Source organism: Nicotiana tomentosiformis, chromosome 4 (genome assembly GCF_000390325.3).
Source record: "Nicotiana tomentosiformis chromosome 4, ASM39032v3, whole genome shotgun sequence".
Lineage (NCBI taxonomy): Eukaryota > Viridiplantae > Streptophyta > Magnoliopsida > Solanales > Solanaceae > Nicotiana > Nicotiana tomentosiformis.
The window spans coordinates 6,907,571-6,934,832 of NC_090815.1; the positions used below are offsets into that span (position 1 = coordinate 6,907,571).

General features: G+C 34.8%; 2 protein-coding genes across 3 annotated transcripts; both read left to right on the plus strand.

Moving 5' to 3' along the window:
- The first annotated feature begins 436 nt into the window (after positions 1-436).
- LOC104090793 (scarecrow-like protein 13) lies at positions 437-6,615 on the plus strand. The gene is made up of 2 exons (XM_009595975.4): positions 437-551; positions 4,563-6,615. Exon 2 carries the CDS (start codon positions 4,837-4,839, stop codon positions 6,469-6,471), a length of 1,635 nt encoding a protein of 544 aa, XP_009594270.1. The 5' UTR covers positions 437-551; positions 4,563-4,836; the 3' UTR covers positions 6,472-6,615.
- Positions 6,616-14,654: 8,039 nt separating this feature from the next.
- LOC104090791 (heterogeneous nuclear ribonucleoprotein 1-like) lies at positions 14,655-18,770 on the plus strand. 2 transcript variants are annotated; one of them, XM_018768990.3, is made up of 4 exons: positions 14,655-14,928; positions 15,735-15,957; positions 16,697-17,879; positions 18,204-18,770. In XM_018768990.3, the coding sequence occupies exons 2-4, from the start codon at positions 15,940-15,942 to the stop codon at positions 18,215-18,217; spliced, it is 1,215 nt and encodes a 404-aa protein (XP_018624506.1). In that variant the 5' UTR covers positions 14,655-14,928; positions 15,735-15,939; the 3' UTR covers positions 18,218-18,770. The 2 variants fall into 2 exon arrangements, with proteins under 2 accessions (XP_018624506.1, XP_018624505.1); XM_018768989.3 differs by having other exon boundaries at positions 14,655-14,918.
- The last annotated feature ends 8,492 nt before the right edge of the window (positions 18,771-27,262 follow it).

Consider the following 27,262-nt stretch of genomic DNA (forward strand, 5'->3'; position numbering starts at 1 on the left):
AACAAACTAATATATGATAAAATAATTAAGGTTCGCGCAAATTGATCTGACCATCACTTTTTTTTTAGTTCGGTACACAAAATATTTCGCATTCACACAGGATCAAGAGAAGGATAGCATCCAAGGAATGTGACGTAAATAGCCTAACCTAATTGTTGCTCACACGATTCTAAATCCATGACCTTCGAGTTACGCGAAGAAAACTTTAGTATTTGTCCATAATAAATAAATAAAAATAAGAGTACACGCACTTTGAGATATATCATGGCATTCTCAATATTTTCGACTCAGAATATTCTCCAAAAGGCAAGACTAGAAACAGGCACTGCGCACGTGCTATCAGTCAGTAACTTTGAGATCTACACAGGGGAGGGGTATTCCAAGAAATTACAATACAATTACAAGGGCATTTTCGTCCTCTGGTTTTGAGTCTCTCACTATATAATAAAATACTAAACTCCTGGTTTCTTCGTATCATCAATCAGCACAAGACAGAAGGCAAAAGGCAAATTCCTCTTCTCTCTCGCTCTGTTTTAGCAGAAGACAAAAAGGTTCTAATTTTCATCTGAATATAATTATGTTACTCTTTTTTTTTTTTGGTTGGGTATATATCTCTCATCTCTGGTTTTCTTGGTAAATTACTCCTACTGGAAAGTGTTTGATTTTCTGTGTATTTTTTATTTTTGACTTAGTCTACGTTGTTTTCATTAACTGCAACCTTTGGTTTGTTAATGTATAGTTCGTGGTATAAGGAAAGAATTAAACTGAAGTCTTTTAGGTGTTTGCTTCTTTTGTTCTTGTTTTGAAGAAATTTTATTGTTCAGAAGTTAATTAGAGCTTTGGTCGTTTGAATTTCATGTTTCTGTTAGGTTCTGTTTTTTCATTTCTAAAGTGAAAAGGTTTTTATCTTTTTAAATTGTTTCTGTCATTTGTTAACGTAGCTTCGTTGTCACATGCTGAGTAATCAGTAGGATGAGTTGATTATTTATCAGTTAATGAACTAAGTTCCTCTTTGTGGAGAAATTGGTTTGCTTTTGCAGCTCATTATTCTTATTATTTTTTCTTTTTGTCATTCTTCTTATTTTATTTTTTTCGCTCGGCTGGTTTGCAGGCGGATGCTCGATTTAAATTCTATGGGTTCAAGTTTTAAGATTTTTAGAATTAAACTCATTATGGGTTCATATCTAGAATTTTTGTAATTTTAACAAATTTTTGTACATAAATTAACGGAAAAGGGCAAAAAATGCCCCTAACGTGTTGAAAATGGCTAAAAAATACCTTTCTTTAACCTTTCGGTCCGTAAATGCTCCTAACGTTTGTTTTTTGGTTCAAACTTACCCCTATATTTAACAAAAGGGTCAACAATACCCCTAACTTATTGAATATGGTTCAAAAATATCCTCCGTTAATATTTTGGTCCGTAAATGCCCCTAACGTTTGTTTTTGGGCTCAAATTTACCCCTATATCTAACAGAACTAACCTAGTCATTTTTTTTACTTTAACTTCACCATGTGCCATTTTTTTAATCCGCCACGTGTATTATTTGTATTAAATAAACGGAAAAGGGACAAAAATGCCCTTGAACTATTTGAAATAGCTCAAAAATGTCTATCGTTTGTTTTTGGTACCAAAAATATCCCTTCCGTCTGTATTTTGGACCACAAATGCCCTTAAACCGTTAGTCTTGCTATTGAAGGTGACATGGCAGTCCAACTGGGTTATATTTGCTTACATGGGCATCCACCAAAGCAATCCAACATGGTAAAATTATTTTTTCAGAAAAATTATTTTTCCGAATTTTTTTTAAAAATACAAAATCAACACTTATTTCGAAAAAAGTAAAAAAAATTTGGAAAAATTATTTATTTCGGAAATTTTTATTAAAATACAAAATCAACACTTATTCCGGAAAAATATTTTTTTCGGTTTTGTTTTACTTTTTTCAGAATAAGTGTTGATTTTGTATTTTAAAAACATTTCCGAAAAAATAATTTTGCTGGATGCTTAGGTGGATGGCCATGTAAGCAAATCTAACCCAGTTGGACTAACATGTCACCTTTAATGGCAAGACTAACGGTTTAAGGACATTTGTGGTCCAAAATATAGATGAGAAGGAAATTTTTGGTGCCAAAAACAAACTGAAGGCATTTTTGAGCTATTTCAAATAGTTCAAGGGCATTTTTGGCCCTTTTCCGTTAAATAAAACCCACATGTATCTTTTAAAATATCCAACGACCCTGACCCGCTCTTATATATTTGGACGGTCGGCTAAAAATAATTACATTCGCTAGTTAAAAATATACATTGATTATATATAAAAATATTAATATTTTAATATATATTTTACATGCTATTATTTTTAGGAGAAATTATACGGTGTAGTTTTCCCTATTAATTATGATCTATAACTCGAATTTATTAAGCAAATCTGACAATGGAATGACAGTTTTTGCTAATATTTTAGCTCTATCGCTATATATTAAAACACTATTAGTTCCCATTGAAAAGATCATGTGAACTCCATTAATGTGCTAAGCAGTTGGATATGTATATAATTAAAGGTTTTAAATAATTTCCTTTCCATCTGTTTCTTTGCTTCTCCTTTAGAATCATATAAATAGAACATTATCATTTTTATGTTTGCAAATTAAAATTTATATTTGTTAAACTTGTTAAGATCTTCAAAATTTGAAGGGAAAACTACACCGTATAATTTCTCCTAAAAATAATATCATGTAAAAAATATATATAAAAATATTAATGTATAATATACATATTTTTATATATAATCAATGTATATTTTTTATATATTTAACTAGCGAATGTAATTATTTTTAGCCGACCGTCCAAATATATAGGAGCGGGTCAGGGTCGTTGGGTATTTTAAAAGATACATGTGAGTTTATTTAATACAAATAATACACGTGGCGGATTAAAAAAATGCTACATGGCGAAGTTAAAGTAAAAAAATTGACCAGGTTAGTTCTGTTAGATATAAGGGTAAGTTTGAGCCCAAAAACAAACGTTAGGGGCATTTGTGGATCAAAATATTAACGAAGGGTATTTTTGAACCATTTTCAATACGTTGGGGGTATTGTTGACCCTTCTGTTAGATATAGGGGTAAGTTTGAGCCAAAAAACAAACGTTAGGGACATTTACGGACCGAAAGATTAACTGAGTGTATTTTTGAGCCATTTTCAATACATTATGGGCATTTTTGACCATTTTTCAAAAAATTAATTGAACCCATAATTAGCACACTACATCCGTCCCTGCTGGTTGGGGCTAGCTACTGAAACATATATGGAGTGGCAATCAACCTATATAAACCTAGACCTTGTTAGTAGTGGCAAGCGAGGAGTCGATTGGAGATAAACTAACACAAAGTTCATTCTATGTGAAGTGTTCATTTCTTTTTCGTCAGGTTTCATTTAATTTGTTGTGGACAAATGGACTGTACGGGGAAAAACCGGGAAAGCTACGGTTTCAAAGCTTACCTTACTTAGAAACGGGGCTTTTTTTCTAGTGCCTTTCCTATTAAGAGGCTTGTGATGGCAATGATTAATGAGTTGATTTTAAGTTGATAGTATTTGTCAATAAGTTTCTAAACTCTTCCTGCCTTTGTATTTTTTATTAGTCATATTGGGAGTTATAGACCGGATACAGTTTCTGGTAAATTTGCTGTCTATCTATGTTCTTTTACTAATGTGAGTTAGTTATACTTAAATCTTCCACTAAATGGTCTTCCCTCATTAGGAGCTGCAACACAAACTTCATTAATTAGTGTTGTTTAATGCTTTCCCTAATTCCTTCCTTGATATATCGAGATCTCATGTATGACAGAGTAATTACACCATCTGGATTCGCTTGCTCAGTTTAAGATGAAACGATCCTAACTTGTTCTTTTTTCCGTTTATCTGTTTATGTAATGTTCCTTTTTAACTCACTTCATGGGTATGTAAGACATTGTGTCTTGGTCAAGGGCGAGCATCCTTTTTGCGAAGGTGACATGCTATGGAATTAAAGGATTGTTGAACTGTTGAAACTATTGGATCTGCTGATCTAATATGCTTTTTCAATTTTTCTATTGGTTTAGTCCTTGATGAGAAGGGGAGCCTTGGCGTAACTGGTAAAGTTGTTGCCATGTGACTAGGAGGTCACGTGTTCGAGCCGTGGAAATAGCCTCTTGCAATCGCAGGGTAAGATTGCGTACAATAGACCCTTGTGGTCCGGCCCTTACCCGCACCCCGCACATAGCGGGAGCTTAGTGCACCGGGCTGCCCGTTTAGTCCTTGATGAATGATTATACTATGTCTCTTGCCTTGTTTTTTGGTATATTCTTCCTTTCATTGCACTTGTTTGTACTTTGCCAGCAAAAAGATGTGGATATTCATTTCTACTTATCCTGTCATAACATCTTTGACACTGATCAAGTTAGCATTTTGGCTCTAAAAGGAAGGCTTCTTTGTTCTATTGTGACAAATCTTTTGTGATTTTTAGTATTCATTTTAAAAAGTTTGAACTCATGAAGCATACTGATCATGTTTTACTTCTTGGCAGATTTTGTTGGTTCTGACAATTTGATCAACGGTGCACCGGAATTATCCACTCCGCTCTAGTGCTTCAGTTCAGCTCAGTCACTCTCTTCTGAAAGAATATCCGCTCTTTGAGATGTTGGGACGAGTTTTAGTGAAGACATTTCCTGATCACTGCATGCATCCTTCACTAAGTGTGAAGGTTTAGCAAATTGAAGATAGCCTTTCTTTGCAACAGTTGCTTGAATTAGCCTACAGCATCTTAGCCTATTCGAAGTGAGTTAGTAACTTAACCCCAGATGTATGCATCTCAGAGACCACAAAGGTCGGGCAGTGTACATAGCTTGAACCAGCAACCAATGCAGCAAGTTCAGCAATACTACACTCCTTACCGTGCTTTTGACAACAGCATTTATAACGATAGTAGCAGCTCTGGGACACAGTTTTCTTTTCAGACACAGAATGAACAGTTCTTCACTCTGGACTCATTGCCAGCTACTGACTACACCGTCTACGATGCAGATCCTTCCGTGAGCATCTCTTCCAACAGGAGTCCGTTCTCTCCTCAATGTTCTCAGTCATACATGTCTGATCCACATCATTCCTATGATAACACTTGTGGTTCACCTGTAAGCTGGTGTTCAGGAGTTGATGATGGCAACGGAACGAAGCATGTGCTGAGGGAACTGAAGAATAAGTTGCTAGGTCCTGACTCTGATATTGATGACAGCAGCAGTTGCTCGTTCAATGGTGTAATCTCAAAACCTTCTTCCTTGATAAAGTGGAATCAAGTATTGGACATAGCCTCCAGATTGGACTTGAAAGATCTGCTCTTTGCCTGTGCTGAAGCAGTAGCAGAGGCTGATATCTCATCTGCAGAAGGGCTAATGAATGTCTTAGAGGAAAGGGTATCGGTTTCTGGCGAACCAATGCAACGACTGAGTGCGTACATGTTGGAAGGGCTAAGAGCACGGTTATTGTCCTCAGGAAGTATCATATACAAAAAACTGAAGTGCAACGAACCAACTAGCTCAGATTTGTTGTCTTACATGCAAGTCCTCTATCACATCTGCCCTTACTTCAAGTTCGCTTATATGTCCGCCAATGTCGTCATCGGGGAAGCCATGAGGAATGAGAATAGAATCCACATCATTGATTTTCAAATTGCACAGGGAAGTCAATGGATGTTCCTCCTTCACGATCTTGCTCGTCGGCCTGGTGGACCGCCATTTGTCCGCGTCACAGGCGTCGATGATTCCCAATCAGCTCATGCACGAGGTGGAGGACTTACGCTAGTCGGTGAAAGGTTAACAAAAGTTGCCGAGTCTTGTGGAGTGCCTTTCGAATTCCATGGTGCTGCCATGTCAGGCTGTAGGGTCGAACTAGAGAACCTGCAAGTTAGACATGGAGAAGCCCTGGCAGTTAATTTCCCTTACATGTTGCACCACATGCCAGATGAGAGCGTAAGCACTATGAACCATAGAGATCGCCTATTAAGACTAGTTAAGAGCTTGTCTCCCAAAATTGTCACCCTAGTTGAACAAGAATCGAACACCAACACCGCCCCTTTCCTTCCAAGGTTCCGTGAAACTCTAGATTACTATACAGCTATGTTTGAATCAATTGATGCAGCTCGTCCGAGGGATGACAAGCAGCGGATCAGTGCAGAGGAGCATTGTGTTGCACGGGACATTGTCAATATAATCGCATGTGAAGGGGCCGAAAGAGTGGAAAGGCACGAACCATTTGGCAAGTGGAGGTCAAGACTTGTGATGGCTGGTTTTACTCCTTTCCCTTTGAGTCCATCGGTTGGTGAGACGATCAAAGACATGTTGAAGGAGTATAGCCCAAATTATAAGCTTGCCGAATGCCAGGAGGCGCTTTATCTTGGATGGAAGAACCGAGCTTTGGCAACTTCTTCTGCTTGGCGATGACATTGTTGCGATTGCTGTCTGAGATCTGTAAATTTTGCCTTTGTGATCTTGACGTTAGTATTTTCATAGACTAGAAGAGTGTTTCTTTAGGAAAGAAAATAGCTTTAAGCTCTATAGTAGAGAAAGTCTACTCAACTTCAACTTTTAATGAAGAAATTAGCCGAGAATGTTTTTTTTTTTTGGGGTCATTTTTACCGACCTCTTGCCAGGTAAGGTTGCGTACAATAGACCCTTGTGGTACGGCGCATAACGAAAGCTTAATGCATCGGGCTTTTCTTTTTTTGTCATTTTTACCAAACGTACCAGGATGAAAATTGTCATGTTAGAAGCGTCATAAGTAGGAGTGTCAATGGATATTCGAAAACCAACTAAATCGACCGCATCGAATCGATTTTTAGGTTTCTTATTATATAAATCTATAATCACACCGATAATTAGGGTAGTTTTTTTTTATTCTATTAATATAAACCGAAAAAATACCAAACCGTACCGAATAAATTTTACATGTGAAAAATATATTTATCTAGTAAGTTTAAAAATAATAATGCATTAAATTTTTCTTTGGGCATTGGAATTATGAAAACTATTACAAGCCAACAAGTAATTAAACTCAAAATATTAATTCCTAAAACCTATTATACTACATCTACTTAAACTAAGTTATTTCAAGTATCTTTATTAGCAAGACACAAAGTATTCTAGCGATAATGAGTAGCAAACTACAATGTATTGAATATGTTTCCTTTCATATAATTTAGATTTATCTTTTTGAATATTTAATTTTCTATAGACTTTATTCTTGAATCTCAGTTTGGTTAATATCTTTTCACTCGTGTGATTTATATTTATTTTGCCTTTGCTTCGTTTCTTTTACATTGTTGTAGAATAGTTGATGGATCTATACTCTAGTCATCTTTTATTTATTTTTTTAATTCATCACCCCTTAAACAGTAAAAATGTCTACAAAGTTTTGCTAAGTTCTATAAAAGAACGTATGTTATTGCATTCTACTTCTACTGGTGAATTTTATATGATATTTAAAAAATACCGAAAATTAACCGAACCGTACCGATACCGAAGAGAAACCGACATGATTGGGATGGTTTCGAAAAGTCTAATTTTAGTTATACATAATAGAATAACCGAAAAATTAGTATGGTACAAATTTTATAAAATAACCGGTCGAACAGAACCATTGACACCCTCGTTCATAAGCAGTACTCATATTTTGATATTGGGACTGTTGGTAAGTGACTGTTAATTAGGTGTCATTTTGAATTTCTTAAAATATATGTTCAAATATTTAACAGAATAGCTTTGCTCATTAATGTGATGATTCATTATGAATTAACTAGTTTTAAGTTGGTCAGTAAATATTTATATAATTGACCACAATTTATTTTAATCATAGCCCTCCTCATTAATCCCTTTCTTCTTGTTTGCCTCATCCATGTGTATTTATGTATATTCTTTTGGTACATTAATTAAATAAAGTCTTAACTGTTGTATTCTTGCTTTTGGCCAAAAAGCAGATTATTCTTTAATTATATATTATTAGAGGATATTTGTAGCTTTGACATAGCATGGGACAGGCTGCCACCGTCCATGTTTTGAGTTGGGGTTCATCCCTTTCCTCCACATTAAGGAAGCTGGCCACAAATATTTTTGAAATGATTAATCATTGACTAATGTTTATTCTCATTTTATTTTAACTATTGCAATTACCCTAATTTTTCTTTCAAAAATTTCTTGTAAAATCTATAAATATTTCTCACATAGTATATGTGAGATAGTGGGGTGGAAAGACAGAGACCGGTCTAGAATTTAATTTGATAGGCTTTAATTTTTTATTTTTACCTTGAATTTAATATATTTTTAAATTATGAATTCAAAATTTAATAGTTCTTAAAGAAAAATAAGAAAGTAGGCTTATCGAATAAATTCAGAATCAGTTGCTAAAAAAGGGAAAAGAAAAGGTGAAGGCAATACTTCCACATGGGTAAATTATAGCAAATGGAAATTCACATAAAGCTATGGGTGATTTGATTTTATAATTTATGTTATGTTATAAATATATTATATTATGGATGTTCATTTAGTACCCCGTTGTAAATAAGTTTCCTGAAGAAGTTTATCCATATGAGACTCCGCCGTAAATATGTTTATCTATTTAGTACTCTATTGGAAATAAGCCTCCTGAAGAAGCTTATCCTTTCGGTACTCCGTTATGGATAAATATTACCCATGGTAGAAGATTATCTATATCTAGCACAACAGCTTAGAGTAGCAGCTTACAAGCAGCTTGCAACATCAACTTACAAGCAGTTTGCAGCAGCAGCTTGCAGTAGCAACTTACACTGCATCTTCCTTTCTACTATAAATAGAGGAGTTTTCAGTTCATTATGTACATAAGTTTGAAGTTTGAATGATATATCAGTTTCTCTCTATACTTGTTCTTTACTTTACTGTCTTTATTTTATAACACGTTATCAGCACGAGACTCTGCCATCTCGAGAAAATACTTTGAAAGTATCAGAGGTACGGACTTTCTTTTTCTAAATAATGTCAAGTCTTTCTAAACTTGAGTTTGTAGCCCTGGATATATCGGGCAAAAGCTACATGTCTTGGGTGCTTGATGCCGAAATTTATCTTGATGCGATGGGTCTGGCAGACACCATCAAAGATAAAAATCAGGCATCAAACCAAGACCGTGCAAAGCAATGATATTCCTACGCCATCACCTTGATGAGGGCCTGAAAATGGAATATCTTACTGTTAAAGATCCAGTCATACTGTGAAATAATTTAAAAGATAGATATGACCACATGAAGATGGTCGTTCTTCCACAGGCACGTTATGATTGGACTCATCTAAGGCTACAAGATTTTAAATCTATCAGTGAGTATAATTCTGCTATGTTCAGAATTATTTCCCAATTGAAACTATGTGGTGACAATATTACTGATCATGATATGTTGGAGAAAACTTTCACCACTTTTCATGCCTCGAATATGCTCCTGCAGCAGCAATATCGAGAGATGGGATTCAAAAAGTATTTTGAACTTATCTCACATCTTCTTGTAGCCGAGCAACATAATGGGCTATTAATGAAAAACCATGAAAGACGACCTACTGGTTCTTGTCCATTCCCTGAAGTGGATGAGATGAACTTCCACCAAGCTAAGCGTGGAAGAGGACGTGGCCCCAGTCGTGGTCATGGCCATGGTCGGGGAGGAAACTCTAATCGTGGTAATAACAATACACCAAAGAACCCTCCTCACCACCAGTAGTGAAAAAGAAAAGAACAAAAGCATGAAGCGGTGCAAGCAGCAAAGCCAGAAAATGCATGTTATAGATGTGGAGAAAAATGGTACTGGTCACGTACATGTCGTACGCCAAAGCACCTGGTTGAGCTGTATCAAGCCTCCCTGAAGAAGACAAAGAAAAATGCTGAAGCAAATTTTATTTCTGAAGATAATTTAGACTTCATGCGTTTGGATGTAGCTGATTATTTTGCACTCCCGGAAGGAGAAACAAGTCATGTGATCGGTAGTGAATTTGTAGAAATGTAAATATTTTAATTTTTGTTATTTGTAGTAGATAGTATGGTTATGTAATTGCTGTACATAAATAAAAGTTATGCTTTGAAAATGATGTTTACTATCATATTTATTTTGTTTATGTCATTTTGAAGAATATGGATAATCCTCAAATTATGTTTGGATCAAAGACCAATCACGAAGATATTTGTGTAATTGATAGTGGAACAACTCATGCTATATTCAAAGATTAGAAATACTTTTCTTATTTGCATAAGAAAAAAGCAAATGTTTCAACAATTTCTGGTAATATAAGTTTGATTGAAGGCTCCGGAAGAGCTACTGTATTTCTGTCTAAGGGAACAAAACTTATTATCGACAATGCATTGTTCTCCTCAAAGTCCCGAAGAAACTTGTTGAGTTTTATAGATATCCGCCGAAATGGGTATCATGTTGAGACAATAGATGAAATGAACGTGGAATATCTTTGTATTACAAAGAATATTTCTGGCCAGAAATGCATTGTAGAAAAGTTACCAACTTTATCTTCTGGCTTATACTATTCAAAGATTAGTACAGTTGAAGCACACTCTATCGTAAACCAGAAGTTTACTGATTCAAATACTTTTGTGCTTTGGCATGGCCGTTTGGGCCATCCTGGATCAATAATGATGAGACGAATTACTGAAAATTCGAGTGGGCATCCATTAAAGAACCTTAAGATTCTTACAAATGATGAATTTTCTTGTGATGCTTGTTATCAAGGCAAAATGATCACTAGACCATCATCAATGAAGGTTGGCATTGAGTCCCCTGCCTTTTTAGAACGTATACATGGGGATATATGTGGACCTATTCACCCACCAAGTGGGTTATTTAGATATTTTATGGTCCTAATAGATGCATCTTCAAGATGGTCTCATGTGTGCCTACTATCATCTCGCAACCTGGCGTTTGCAAAGTTATCAGCCCAAATAATTCGATTAAGGGCACAATTTCCAGATTATCCTATAAAGGCTATTCGCCTTGATAATGTTGGAGAATTCTCATCTCAAGCTTTTGATGATTACTATCTATCAGTTGGGATAAAAGTTGAACATCCTGTAGCTTATGTTCATACTCAAAATGGCCTTGCAGAGTCATTTATTAAACGACTGCAATTGATAGCAATACCACTACTTATGAAAATAAAATTGCCCACTACTGTTTGGGGTCATGCTATCTTGCACGCATCATCACTTATCCGTCTCAGACCAACACATTATAATAAATATTCTCCGTCATAATTAGTTTTTAGTCATGAACCAAATATTGCCCATCTATAAATTTTTGGATGTGATGTATATGTGCCAGTAGCACCACCGCAGCGCAGTAAGATGGGCCCCAATGAAGGTTAGGAATATATATTGGGTTTGACTCACTCTCTATTATTCGCTATCTTAAACCATTGACGGGAGATTTATTTACTGCTCGATTTGCAGATTATCGATTTGATGAAACAAATTTCCCACAATTAGGGGGAGAGAAAAAGGAAATCAAAAGAGAAATTGTGTGAAAAGTTTCATCATTATCTCACTTTGATCCACATACCTTATATGTAATCAGGAGGTCCAGAAGATCATCCATTTATAAAATATAGCAAATTAAATGCCAAACGCATTTGCTGATTTGAAAAGGATAACTAAGTGACATATCCCTGCAGAGAATATTCATATCCGAATTGATGTCCCAGCAGGACCATATACTAGCATGAGAGCTAGTGAACCTAAAGCACGCCTGAAGCGTAGTAGGCCTTTGGGTTCTAAGGATCGAAATCCTAGAAAAAAAAAATCGACAAATGATCAAAATGATATTATGAAGAGATCTCCTGAAGAGACCCAAGATCTGATTAGTTTTGAGATTCCTGAAGAAATCAATGAACCCGAGACTCAAGTGAGCGAGGAACTTTTAATAAGTTCTACTGGTGATGGGATTAATTTAAATCGATCTGAAATAGTGGTGGATAATATTTTTGCTTATAATGTTGCACTTAACATTATGCAAGATAGTGAGAATTTTGAACCCCAATCTGTCAAAGAATGTCGACAAAGATCTGATTGGCCAAAATAGCAAGAGTCAATTCAATCGGAATTGAAGTCACTTGCTAAAAGAGAGGTCTTTGGACCAATAATCCAAACACCTGCTGGTATAAAGCCAATTGGTCATAAATGGAGTTTTGTGCGAAAAAGGAATGATAAAAATGAAGTTGAAAGATACAAGGCTCGCCTCGTTGCACAAGGATTCTCACAACGACCTGGGGTCGATTATGAAGAAACATATTCACCAGTTATGGATGCCATAACATTTCGATATCTCATCAGTTTAGCCTTACGTGAAAGGCTTGAAATACATCTAATGGATGTAGTTACAACTTATCTGTACGTGTCACTTGATAATAAAATTTACATGAAAATCCCTGAAGGATTTAAAATGCCTGACGCATATTCAAAATCTCGGGAAATGTACTCAATCAGATTACCAAGATCTTTGTACGGTTTAAAACAATCTGGGTGCATGTGGTATAATCGCCTCAGTGAATATTTGCTGAAAGAGGGTGACATAAATGATGTTATTTGTCCATATATTTTTATAAAGAAAATGGCTTCAGAATTTGTTATACTTGCTGTTTATGTTAATGACATAAATCTTGTTGGAACTCCAGAAGAGCTCCAAAAGGCAATTAAATATCTTAAGAAAGAATTTGAGATGAAAGATCTTGGAAAGATAAAACTTTATTTTGATCTGCAAATTAAACATTTAGCAGACGGGATCTTTATCCATCAATCTGCCTAACAGAAAGGGTATTAAAATGCTTTTACATCGACAAAGCACACCCATTAAGTACACCAATGGTTGTTCGATCACTTGAAGTGAATAAAGATTTGTTCCGACCTCCAGAAGAGGATGAGAAACTCCTTGGTCCCGAAATACCTATCTCAGTGCAATTGGTGCACTAATGTATCTTGCTAATGCTACAAGGCATGACATAGCATTTTCTGTTAATTTACTGGCAAGATATAGTTCTTCTCCTACACGGAGATATTGGAACGGGATTAAGCATATATTATGATATTTAAAGGGAACTCTTGATATGGGTTTGTTTTATGCTAACAAAGATAGTGCAGATCTTGTTGGTTATGCAGATGCAGGTTATTTATCTGATCCCCATAAAGTTAGATCTCAAATTGGGTACGTTTTTACATGTGGAGGTACTATCATATCATGGCACTCCACAAAATAATCTATTGTTGCTACTTCTTCAAATCATGCTGAAATAATAGCTATTCATGAGGAAAGTAGGGAATGCGTATGGTTGAGATCAATAATTCATTTTATTCGAGAAAAATATAGTTTGGAATGTGAGAAAAGACCCATAATTTTATACGAAGACAATGCTGCATGCATAGCCCAATTGAAGGGGGAATTTATAAAAGGAGATAGAACGAAGCACATTTTACCAAAATTATTCTACACACACGATCTTTAGAAAAATGGTGACATTTATGTGCAACAAATCCGTTCAAGTGACAATCCGGCAAATTTATTCACTAAATCTTTACCAACTTCAACTTTTGAGAAGATGTCATACAAGATTGGAATGCAGAGACTTAAATATTTGAAATAAGATTTTCATCAGGGGGAGTAAACTACGCGATGTACTCTTTTTTCCTTACTAAGGTTTTTTCCCACAGGGTTTTCCTTATAAGGTTTTTAATGAGGCAGCTAGCAATGCGTATTACTAAATATGTGTACTCTTTTTCCTTCACTAGGATTTTTTTCCACAGGGTTTTTTCCTAGTAAGGTTTTAATGAGGCACATTATCTTTTAATGAATATCCAAGGGGGATGTTATAAATATATTATATTATGGATGTTCATTTAGTACTCCGTTGTAAATAAGCTTCCTGAAGAAACTTATCCATATGAGACCCCGCCGTAAATATGTTTATCTATTTAGTACTCTATTAGAAATAAGCCTCCTGAAGAAGCTTATCCTTTCGGTACTCCGTTATGGATAAATATTACTCCTAGTAGAAGATTATCTATATCTGACACAACAGCTTAGAGTAGCAGCTTACAAGCAGCTTGCAGTAGCAGCTTACACAACAACTTCCTTTCTTCTATAAATAGAGGAGTTTTCAGTTCATTATTTACATAAGTTTGAAGTTTGAATAATATATCAGTTTCTCTCTATACTTGTCTTTACTTTACTGTCTTTATTTTATAACATGTTAAAGATTATTTTAATTATATGATTTTTTTCACAGAAGATTCATAGAAAATACTAATAATATAAAATATTATCAAAAACTTATTTACATCCGATATTTACATGAAATCATACTAGTTTACTATTATTAAGTAATAAATTAAGGTAAAAATATATATTAACTAATTGTAATTTAGTTATAAAAGTATATTAACTACATATATCACGTATTTATTGAGTTGGTCTATATTATAAAATACAAAAATTATTGTAAAAGTTATTTTCGTCCATTTAAATTGTAACGCACATTCACCTTAGGAAATCATTTCTTCCAAAACTATACTAATTGTTTGTTGAAAAACTATAAAATAAATAAGAGGTCACCATCTTCCACCCTCTTACAAGCTTCTACATTTCTCACACAAGAGGATAGCTAAAGAAGCTCTGTCATTCACAATATAATACTCCTATACAAATATGTAATGTAGTTAGTTATATGCAAATTGTACATATATATATATATATATATATATATATATATATATATATATATATATATATATTTGAATCAGTTTTCTTCATAACCACACTCTCTTTTTTTCTCTTACCTTCATCTCTCTCCATTCACAGGAACTCCAACAATTTGGCCTTCATCTTTTGGTAAATTCAAGTATTCAACCTCTTTAAGTTTTACATATTGAAATATTTTTGTGTGTTTCATGTCAAAGTTTCAATCTTTATGGCTTTTTTTTACTTTGTGGGGTATATTCTTTTGGATGTTTCAAGTCAAAGTTTCAATCTTTATGAGTTTTTTCAAGAATTCTGGTTTGTGGGTATGTTTTTTTTGGATGTTTCAAGTCAGTTTCAATCTGTATGACTTTTTCAAGAATTCTGGTTTGTGGGTTTGTTGAATTTTGATCTGTTGAAAATTAGATGATCTCTAGTTGAACACTTGAACTGCAGATTATACATTCCTTGATTGTTTATTTGAATTTCCAATTTTTTGGTAGTTTCTTTTGTTTGAGATGCTATTCTTTTTACTTAATCTGCATTTTGATATTTCATATTGAATAGTTTCATTGATGATGCAATGAATTCTTGGTCGAGAAGTTTATTAGAAAAGCTCAAGTTGAAGTTTATGCAAGCTATTTCAAGAATCTAACTTTCTAATTTTAAATCCTTTGTTAAGCCTTTTACTTGGTCAAGTGAATGATTTGAATTTAGAATTTAATTTTACATACTGACGATTTGATATTTACAAAATTAGGTCACTTGTTAGAAATTAAGGGTAAATCCTTCATGAGCATTAATTGGTAATCGGGTAAAAATAGTAACTAATCTGCTATCACAGGTCAAAACTTACTAATAGTATTAAAAAATCTTTACACTGTCAATGCATATGACTTAAAAAACTTTGAAGTATAGTTAGAGTTTCATTTTTGGACGGATGATTGGTAATGTTATTGTTATCTGCAGAGAAGAAATGCAGAGTGGCAAATTATTTGTTGGAGGGATTTCTTGGGACACAAATGAGGATAGGCTCAGAGAATATTTTCAAGCTTTTGGTGATGTAGTTGAAGCTGTGATCATGAAAGATTGAACCACAGGCCGTGCCCGTGGTTTTGGCTTTGTTGTCTTTGCAGACCCTTCGATTGCTGAAAAAGTTGTTAAGGAAAAACACATGATTGATGGTAGAACTGTAAGTAACCTTAAAAATTTCTGAACTACATCCTATACAGTGTTCCTTTTGGTATTTTTATTGAAATTTTATGTCAATTTTTTAAGCAAATCCAAGCATTTATGTAGTATTTCGAATTCTTCCTGTGATATACTTATCAGTAAGAGTGCTAATTGTTGTTTTATAGAAGAGTTGTTGCTTATGATTACAATTATATTCATTGGAAATGCACTTTAATGAGATTTACACAGTTTTCATGAGTTGGACATATGTAAAATATTGACATTGCATCATTTCAACGAAGAAATTGATTCAGCCTGATGAGTGTTAGTTTTACATAAGTGAATCTGTTAGGGGCTGCATGATACGGATGTAATGCAAGAGCCGAGTTATAGCACCATTGGTCAACTAATTTGAAATGATCTATAAAATATTGAGGGATATATCGCTAATATGTTGCGTGATATGAAAGGGTGTAGTAGTTATTACTTGGAAATGTGGATTTAAACCATGCGTTAATTAGGTAGATGTAGCTCTGAGGATTTAGGCTATTTATCATCTTATTCTCTTTGAACGGCCAAGACTTTGTAACCCCATAACCAGAAAACTGTATGTCTATAGCGAGGTAAGGAAAACCATATAATATAGTTATTGTATGCCTGGCAGAACAATGTGTGTCCTTTTAAGTCAATTCAGATATTGCATGAAGTCTTAGCAGAAATAAATGTATACTTTGTTGATTATTTCCTTTTATAAACAGGTAGAGGCAAAAAAAGCCGTTCCTAGGGACGATCAACATGTTAATAGAACCAACGGAAGCATACAGGGTTCTCCTGGTCCTGTTCGCACCAAAAAGATTTTTGTCGGAGGGTTAGCATCCTCAGTCACCGAGATTGACTTCAAGAAGTACTTTGACCAATTCGGGACGATCACAGATGTTGTGGTGATGTATGATCAGAACACACAAAGGCCTAGAGGTTTTGGATTCATCACCTATGAATCAGAGGAGGCAGTTGATAAAGTACTATACAAAAAATTTCATGAACTTAATGGTAAAATGGTTGAGGTCAAGCATGCTGTTCCAAAAGAGTTATCGCCCGGGCCAATCCAAAGCCAATTAGGTAGATATAACAATGGTGTGAACAGGGTAAACAATTTCCTAAATGCATATCCTCAAGGTTACAGTCCGAGCTCGATGGGAAGCTATGGAGTCGGAATGGAAGGTCGATATAGTCCAACTCCTGTTGGTCGCAATGGATACTCTTCGTTGACTCCAGCTGACTATAATATGGGAGAAAGAATAGATCACTCCAGATTGAGCTCAAGCTTTGGAGGAAGTGGAAATTTCAATTCTATTCTTGGTTATGGACGTAACTTAAGTTCCTTTCATGACGAGAATTCAAACAGACACAATGTTCCTGCGGGGTATGCACCTGGAAGAGCTGGAAATGGTTCTGTGTTGAATTCAACAGGTCAGAACATGTGGGAGAATGAGAGTCTTTATTATGGTACGGACTATGCAAATACTACTGAATTTGTTGGTTTTGGAAGCGGGAATACAGGATTATCTGGTGCTTTTGGAGGTCGTGGTACAATATGGGGTTCCTCTCCAATTTCAGGCCAAGGTGGACATAGAGGTTCTTTTGGCGGTGATAACATCACTTTTAGCAATGGAGAAACCAGATTTGACGGTGGGGCAGGGTATGGACAAAATGCAAGAAGCAATGCTGATGCTAAATCATCATATGCTCCAATACAAGGTGTTCATGCCAAGGCTTTTGGTGATATTTATGGGCCAGTAAGTGGTTCGATTTATGAGGACTCTACTTGGCGCGCATCATCTCCAGAGCTAGACAGCTCCGAAGCTCTTACTTATGGACTCAGGAGTGCAGACTCCCTCGACTATGTTGGTGGTTATAGTTTTGAAAATGCATCAACTAGAGGTAAAAGTAATTTTCCTATTCTATTTTTTGGTCTTTCTATTAAATAGTTTTTGATATTTTATTGCACTAGAACTCATTAAACCGGTATGCCATGATTGTTCTACAATTTCAAAGGGAAACACAAAATGAATAAGGAGGGGTAGAATTTAAGCATTAGCTGGAAACCAAATGTTATTGTTGCATATTCGGCTTGTTGTACGAGATACTAGAAACTAAACGTGAGCCAAGAGCACAGACCATGATGTTCCATGTCCTGCACTTATTATAAATTTGCTTCGTTTACATTCTTCTTATGTTACTTACATACTCTTGTTTTTTCATCAGGTATTGCTGCCTAGGAAGATTAATGTATGGAAGTTTGGATATCGATTGTTTAATATAGGTGGAAAATACAGCATGACCAAAGTATAGATTGTGAATTACTCATATTCCTTACTTCAGGCTAAAGGTACATTCACTTAGAGCTAATTCAATACCTACTCTAGAACTTATCTCAACGACTGCTTACAATGGAAGGGACTTTCTTATATGGTTTGAACATAGAGTTACTTTAATATAGGCCTTCATTTTCTTGCTTCTTTTCTACGTTGGCATTTGATTGAGACGTAAAGTTGGATAGCGGAATATACTTAAGATCTATGTTGCTAGGACTCTCCGATAATGTCGCCGGACGCCTGTCAGATTCTTCAAAAGCAGTGTATTTTTGAAGAATTCGATACGGGTGCGGCAGTATTTTGGAGAGTCCGCGTAACATAGCTTAAGATAATTGTATGTTGAATATCGGGTGAAACAATGAGACTTGATGCAAAATGTTCATTTTCTTGTTGGGATTCTTTTCTTCTTTTTACGTTATATACTAAAGTTTCCAGCAAATTTGCTGGCTGTTGTTCAGTTGTCATCTGTCCTTTTCTGGCTCTGTCATTTGCAAATTCAATGAACATTTTCAGTTTCTTGATAAACTGAAATTGAATTCTGATCTCTCATAGTCAACTCCAATTTTATTGATCGCTATGCCACACTCTTGGATGCAAGAAGCTAAATAGAATGGCATTGTAAAAATTGAAGTAAAAAACTATGAAAATAGATTTTTTTTTCCCCTCGAGATAATTTACATTCCAAAAGAAAGTTAGCATATGGCACAAAAGGAAATTTACTGTCTTTTCAGAAAATAAATTACAACTATGTAAGCTCGGATCCTCCAAAAATTACTATCAAACCTATGTCAGATCCACCAAAATTGAAGGAATCTGAGTATCCGATACACACCCAGAGGCATTTTTAAAGGATTCGAGCAATATACTAAATGAGAGGAGAAATATGCTCCTCAAAACACACAAAATACAGCTATTGACTTATAGAAGAGGAGCCTTAGCATAACTGGTAAAGTTACTGCCATGTGACGTGTTCGAATCATGGAAATAGCATCTTACATAAATGAAGGGTAAGAGTGTGTACTATAGACCCTTGTGATTCGACCCTTCCCCGGACCCCGCGCATAGCGGGAGCTTAGTACACAACTATCGACTTATAATAAACAGCAGCCACCTTTCTTTGCTAATAATCCATCTGTTTCTTGATTTTTATCAGCATGCAAAACCACAGTTTTCTTGTTTGCCAGCAACCAATTAGAATCATTTTGTTTAAGATCCTGAGATTGAATAATAACCTTTCTACTCAAAATATTGTAAATTTCCCTAACAACTGTTTGAAAAGAAGCAGCTACATTTGATGAGTCCAAAGCTGATGTTTCTATGAAAAATAAACCATGTGCCTTGGCCAAGGCTTTGCCTTCTTCTGTTGTAACCTCTCTGGCAATTTTTGAGATCAGATTTATTGCCAACAATTGTAACCACATTCATGTCACAATGAGCTGCACCAATAAATTGACAAAATAATTAAATCCTTGGCCACTAAATTCACAAGCATAATAGCAAGAAAGAATTAAACATAAAACTTCAATAGCATTGTTGATTAAAAACAAATTGTAGCTCGGTGCACTAAGCTCTTCTTAGACGCGGATGTAATCTATTATCAATAGTAGGGGTGTACATGAACCGGGTTGGTTTGATTTTTATCAAAACCAAACCAAACCAACTATATTGATTTGGATTGGTTCGATTTTGTCGGGTTTTGTCGGGTTTTCAGTTTTTTTGTTAGTTAAATATTATTTCAATCTTACTTTGTTAAATATTTGATAAGTAAATATATATTTAGTAAAAATATAAAAATTGACAAACATATTATCGATTAAAATATTCTTATGGGAGAATTCTATTAGTAACACATAATAGTTATTTTTTTAGTCGTCTGATAATAATTTTTCGTTGATGTACACTTTCAGGTTAACCGAATGTAGTAATTAAACATAAAAATCAATATGATATATAAATATATTAATAATCACTTCACATTCGGAAAAGATACAAGAATTTAATAAGATCTTAACATATGATATGAATATGGAAGAACAAAGAGATGAACGCATTTCAGTAACACTTGATAAGAAAGTGATCATACAACCCATTATTTAAGGTCAATAAATATGGACCACTTCATATTCTATTAAAATTTATATCACGCAAGAGAATCCCAAATATTTCTAGACATTTTTTAAAGAAGATTCTATATAAAATCTTAAAAGTATATATAAAAATTATATATTTATATGTCGGGTTGGTTCGGTTTTTTTTACTCAATACCAAACCAAGTCGAGTTTTTTAATCGGTTTGGTTTGATCACTTTTTGTTTTGGTGCGGTTTTTCGGTTCGATTTGTACACCCCTAATCAATAGGTTCAACTTAACCTGGTATTTTCAACATGAAGCATAAATACATATGTAAAACTATCAATAAATTTTGAACAAGTATTAAACTTTAAACTCATATGTAGAATATGATCAGTTCGAAGATCTTTATGGGATATGCTTATCAAGTTTAACAAGTTTAAATCCTGAATACACGTTTGTCCTGCTATGCATAAGTTCTGGGGATGGGCTAGGTCGGACTACATTAGGCTTAATCGTTTATACTCTTTCCTAACATTTTGTTAAAAAAAATTATTTTCACGGAATGAACTCGTGACCTCATGATCACACGACGACGACTCTTATCTTTGCGCCAAGCCTATAGCATGGTTGATGAATAGACAAATTCGTGAAAGTAGCTTAAAGAATTAACAACATTGTATATTCTCTAAATATGTTTAAATATGTCTCCTTCCATTAAACTATAATGCAACAAAAATCATTTAACAACACTTCATCAAGTAATTAATTTAGTCATTAAACATGCTAAGTTAAACAATTTATAAACTAAATGAGAAGATAATTAAGTATCATATTGCTTACTCTGAAGTTCATTAAGCCTAGAGAAGGTGCTAGAATTTGAAGTTTATGGGTTTGGGATTATAGTTCGTTTAAGCTATTGGGTTCTAAATTAATAATTTGTACTTATTTAAGGGATTTTAAAGACAAATATGTAGTTTAGACCAAAGCTACTCGATTCGATCGAACCCGTATCCAGCATGCTAGTTCTGCCCCTGATTAAGCCATTGATCAATGTTATTAAAACTCTGGCGTCTATAACATGCACAAGTAATTGCTCTAAACCTTTCTTGACCTGCTGTATCCCATATTTGTGCTTTAACTTACTTTCCATTTATGTCCATCTTTTGGTTCTGCAATTCTACTCCTATTGTTGATTTTGAGTTAGGAAAAAAATTCATCTCTTTTAAATCTTGCAAGCAAATTTGATTTGCCAACAGCTGAATCACAACGAACCCGAGACCTCTGGTTAAGGATGAAGGAATATTTACCACTTTATCACACTCCTTGTTGGTTAAAATGTCATCTTCTTGACCACATAAAATGGCATCTAGTAGAACACAATAACCAATTATTTATGTAGCTAACATGCCTTATCCAGAAATTAAATAAATAGTTCAAAAAAGAATAAAAATCATAGAATAAATAGGTGATACGCCCTGCAAGGAAAAAAAAAAAAGGTTTCCACCTACATATCAAGCAGATAATATCGCAAATGGGTTAGGGAGAAATCGAAAATTTTGCTAAGGGTGTTGACGAGCGTTCAAGAGTGTTCAAGATTGAATATATATGTGTACAAAATAATAGTTGACCTACATATAATATAATTTTACTTGTAATTTAAGGGATAAACCCGCTAGATCTGTTGGACCAAAACAGATAATATGGAATTATTTGCACCATTTCTTTGAGACTACTTTTTAAATTTTGTCCTCGTTGCCATAATGTGGTAAATTTTGCCATGAAAAGTAGTTGAGTGAGGTTTTTCTTTAAATAATCTACGATGTATAGCTGCCTTCTAAAATAATAAATAAAAATTATATATTATATTTTATACATAATCAATATATATTATTTAGGAAAAAGGGCCAAATATATCCCTCTACTTTAAGATATTGTCTACATTTAACTTCTGTTATACTATCCGGCCAAATTTACCTCTACTGTTATACTATCCGGCCAAATTTACCCATATCATCAGTAAACTTTTAAAAATTACCCCATGGTCTGGTAGGTAATCCAGAATCTCCCAAAAAAATTTTATTTAAAGAACTTGTTCTTGTTGCTCCACTATTTTCAGAAATTACTATTGATGTGAATGCTAAAGATACTAGACTATATAAATTATTCATGAATATTTTTAATTACCAATACACCCACTTCTCTTCTTGTGATAATGGGTTTTAAATTGATTTAAAATTTTATTTTTTTTTAATCGTATACACCGTAGAATTCAATGTGTCTATTTATTGTATATTATATGCAGTTGCTCATCATATACGTACATGAATATTCGAATATATTTTATTATTGTCTGGTCTGTGTAGAGTTTGATCGATTAACTTAAGAATACACAATTGTTGGTTCCCTAAGTACACGCAAGTATACGTGGCCATCAAGTAATAAAGTGACTCGAAAGTCGGATATCAAACCCACAGAGACTTAGATTGATCGTTAACTAAGCAAACTAAAATAAATTAATTGTCCAAATTATTTAAGAGTGACGTTTTTCTATTAATCTACTATTGCGAAAATTAAACAAGTAACAACTAATTTATCAAGAATACAAATGCGTATGATGAGATTTTACTTCAGAGGAGATGAAAATTCCAGGGTTGTGGTTGGTTTATCAATCCTATTAAGTTCAATAATTACACTCGTTAATCCAGATTATCTATGGTTGCTAATTAACCGGATCGTTTATATGAATAGCATATTCCCATAATACTACTCGCTTGTCCACAATATATCAATCATATATTCCTATGGTATTGAGTCTATCATGAACGAATATAATACGGTATTTAATTAAGCAAGACTGTTAGGTATATTCCTATCTTAACCGCGAAATCTTCCCCCGAGCCACGGGTTCAGAAACAAGCTTTCTCTAATTCTACTCTAATCTAAACACGGCTTTCCCAAGCATAACATAGATAGTAGGGTGAATTGGTAGCTACAACAATTCACAAATTAAAACTAGAATTAAAAAAACAATCACAAGATGATAATCCGAATTAACGAAGATGTAATTAATAAACGTTAATAATTATATCAACCACAACCCTAGAACTTAGAGTGCTTAGCCACTCATGTTCGTAGTAACAATTTTCCAAATATTTTGCATAAACAAATTACAAAGAAAAGATAAAGTGATGAAGAACTCTATGATTTTCCCCTCCAAGAGTGGTTTCACGTGATGTTCTTGCCTTCGGTCGCAAAAAAACCCTCTAAAATGGTGTTTAATAACTATTTATATGTGTAGGGAAAAGACTCAAACGAAATAACCAAGTCCAAAACTAAATAGGAGACAAAATAGGCTTTAAAAACCCGGAACACCCTCGCTACAGGCCTTGCGACGCGAGGCATAATGCGAGCTTCGCCTCGCTATACACTGTGCGACGCCAGCTCTGTCGCGAGCTAAGTACCTCGCCTCGCAAGCTCAAACGCGAGGATGCAAATGTAACGTCGCCTGACATATGGCCGCTGAAATCTGACGCCTCACTTTGTTTCCAATGATGTTCACGTCACTTGTATAGTCCTTGCCTTGTTCTTTGATTTAATCAATATTCATTCTTGATAGATTGCCTAAATCTTTCTTTCCAAGCATTTCATGCTACTTTGTCATTTTTTATCCTTACATTAGTAATAATCTTATTGCTTTCTCATAACTTGGAAGGTTTCATCTTCATAAATTGCTTCTTCCTTTATTTTTCTTTACAGGTATTTGTCTATATGCGTTCTGTACTTCAATGTTTAGCATATTTGCTTCAGCTTTTATCTCCAAAGTACCTACACATAAAATAAACTCAATTAAGCATAAATATAGTATAATTTAGCACTAAAGCACCTAAATGTAAGGTAAGTAATACACTAAAAATATGAAATTATAGCCAAACATCACTACCTCACACTTAAACGTTGCTTGTCCTCAAGCAATCAAACTACACTTTATATAGACACGACCTTTTTAAACAATTCTCCTAAATCATCACACCAAGAATCTTTAAAATAGACTAAGCACAAGGGTGTAACATCTTCACCTCAAGATTTGACTCACCGGTACCATGCATTATTCACAACTCACTCACTTACTCTAACATAGAAGTCAATGACATTACATTTCCTTCATGAATCAAGTGCCCTCACACAATAAAAGAGAGTAGTTCCACACACAATAAAATTTAAGAACAATTAGGAACTCAAGATAGAAAAAATTCACTCACTCTCAGAAATAACATTCATATGCCACAAAAGATGCGCCATAGGCTTACCCGTAGTTTACTACTCTACTAATCGAGCTCATTCAGTCTAGGATCAAGTAGGACTTTAATTGGTTGTAATGTAGGCTGCGAGTCGAGTAGGATACATTTGGATATAAGAGTAACTACACCTCCCTAAGCACTTTAATACATATACTTTAATATTCAAACCCCATACTTATGTCAAACCATAACACCACCTTCACATCAATGTATATTAACTCCATATTTCTTTAAGCATAATTATCAAGAGTCACCACTATCAATGAATATTTTTCACAGTAATTCAACTATTTTTTTCCTCTCTTTCTTTTTCAATTCAAGTGGCTCTTACTTTTTTTTTCAAAACAGTGCACATTTCTTCTTATTTCATTAGTTCCACTCAAAAGCTAAACCAACCTTCACTTTAACTTTTACAAAGTTCATTACAATTCAAGTGCTCATAAGAGGTGAAAAGGATCAAATAGATGGTTAGTTCAAACAAATTGGTAAGTCTTGTAATGTGGTTGCCAAGAAAACAGGATTACAGGCTCAACGGGATTAACTACGATACATAACAATTAGGTGGGTAAAAGAAAAGTATATAACTGGCTCAACAAAAAAATGCCTATATCACTTCTAATACTAAACAAAACTACTATTTCGCTTTGCAAACACACAGGGCAAATTCTAGACATCCAGTGCAATGCACAGAATTACACACAAATCTCACACACACATGGCACATAACTCACTCACGATTGGACTCATCAAGACACTCTAGTCAAAGCAGTTAAGCAAAGTTAAGATCATATAATTTAAGGTACTTATACAAGAGTCAAAAACTAAGTCTAAGCGTCACAACCAAAGTACTCACTATTCTAAAGGCATAACAAAGTCAAAAGATATTGCTTCAATTCAATTCATCTCACAATGGATCCTACTCCTAAAAAATAAAATTAACTACACCCGGTTCGAATAACACCCTTGAAAAAGAACCGCGGATCAAAGAAAAACTAAGGGGGAATTGCTACACTACCTATAAAAAAAATCTTTTTGTCCTTTTTCTTTAGACTTAAATCCCTCAAGAAAACTGTCTAGGAGATCAATCGTCGGGAAAAGTCCAATTTATTCACTTTTGTTTTTTTTTCGATTTTCCACAAATACGAAATCAAAAATAAGAAGCTAACATATTTCTACATCCTACTACTAATTTTTATTTTTAGATAATTCTCCCACCCCACACTTAAAAGAGTGCAGTGCCCCTAATACATAAATGAAGCAAAACAATAACAAGGGTGGACAAGAAACTCCCTGAAAGGCCAAAGGCTGAAGCAATCATGGCTCACGAGGTACTCAAACTTCCCCCAGGCATGGTCCTTGGTGTGGGCACCCCACACTTCATTCTCATCATCTAACTCGCTTTTGCACTCTTCCAATTAGCTCACAAAAACAAAAACTAAAACAATAATAAGATAAAAATAAAAATAAAAGAAAGCAATAAAGATGGAGTGCCTCCTAACTAGCGCCTGATTTAACGTCGCGGCACGACATAGAATCTCTTCTAATCATTGGCAAGTAACACCTTCGACTTCTGACAATCAAAGTCACCTCCATAATAGTGCTTTACTCTTTGTCCGTTCACTAAGAATGTTCTCTCGCCACCTAAGACGCGAAACTCAATTGCACCATGTGGAGTGACTCTTACTACCTCAAACGGGCCCGACCATCTCGATTTGAGCTTCCCCGGAAAGAGTCTCAACCTCGAATTGAACAAAAGAACCAACTGATCCGGTTCGAACTCGCGATGCTGAATATGCTTATCATGCCAGCGCTTAGTTTTTTCTTTATATAACTTGGCATTCTCATACGCATGCAAGCGAAACTCATCAAGCTCGTTCAAGTGCATCAACCGCTTTCTACCCGCTAAGTCTGCATCAAAGTGCAGCTTCATTATTACCCAATAAGCCTTGTGCTCAAGTTCCACCGGTAAATGGCATGCTTTTCCATAAACCAGCTTGTAAGGGGAGGTTCCGATTGGAGTTTTATAGGCGGTCCGGTATGCCTATAGAGCATCATCAAGCTTTGTAGCCCAATCTTTCCTACTTGCACCAGCCGTCTTCTCCAGGATCTGCTTTATCTCTCTATTTGAAACTTCCACTTGCCCACTAGTGTGAGGGTGGTAAGCGGTTGCAACTTTATGTTTGACCCCATATTACGCTAAGACATTGTCCAAGAGCTTGTTACATAAATGGGTGCCCTCATCACTTATCATCATTCTCGGAGTGCCGAATCTTGTAAAGATATGCTTTTTCACAAACTTAACAACAACCTTGGCATCATTGGTAGGAAGATCTATGGCCTTCACCCACTTCGACACATAGTCAACGGCCACCAAAATGTACTTACACCCATTGGACGAGGGAAACGGACCTATAAAATTAATTCCCCAAACATCAAAAATTTCAACCTACATAATACCGTACAATGGTATCTCATGCCTTGTCGTAATTATTCCTGTTCTCTGGCACCTATCACATCTCCTCACGAACTCATGGGCGTCTTTAAACACCCTAGGCCAATAGAAACCTGATTGCAATAAC

Excerpts from the sequence above, each read along its gene's own strand:
- LOC104090793 (XM_009595975.4), top strand. The coding sequence starts at position 4,837 with ATGTATGCATCTCAGAGACCACAAAGGTCGGGCAGTGTACATAGCTTG.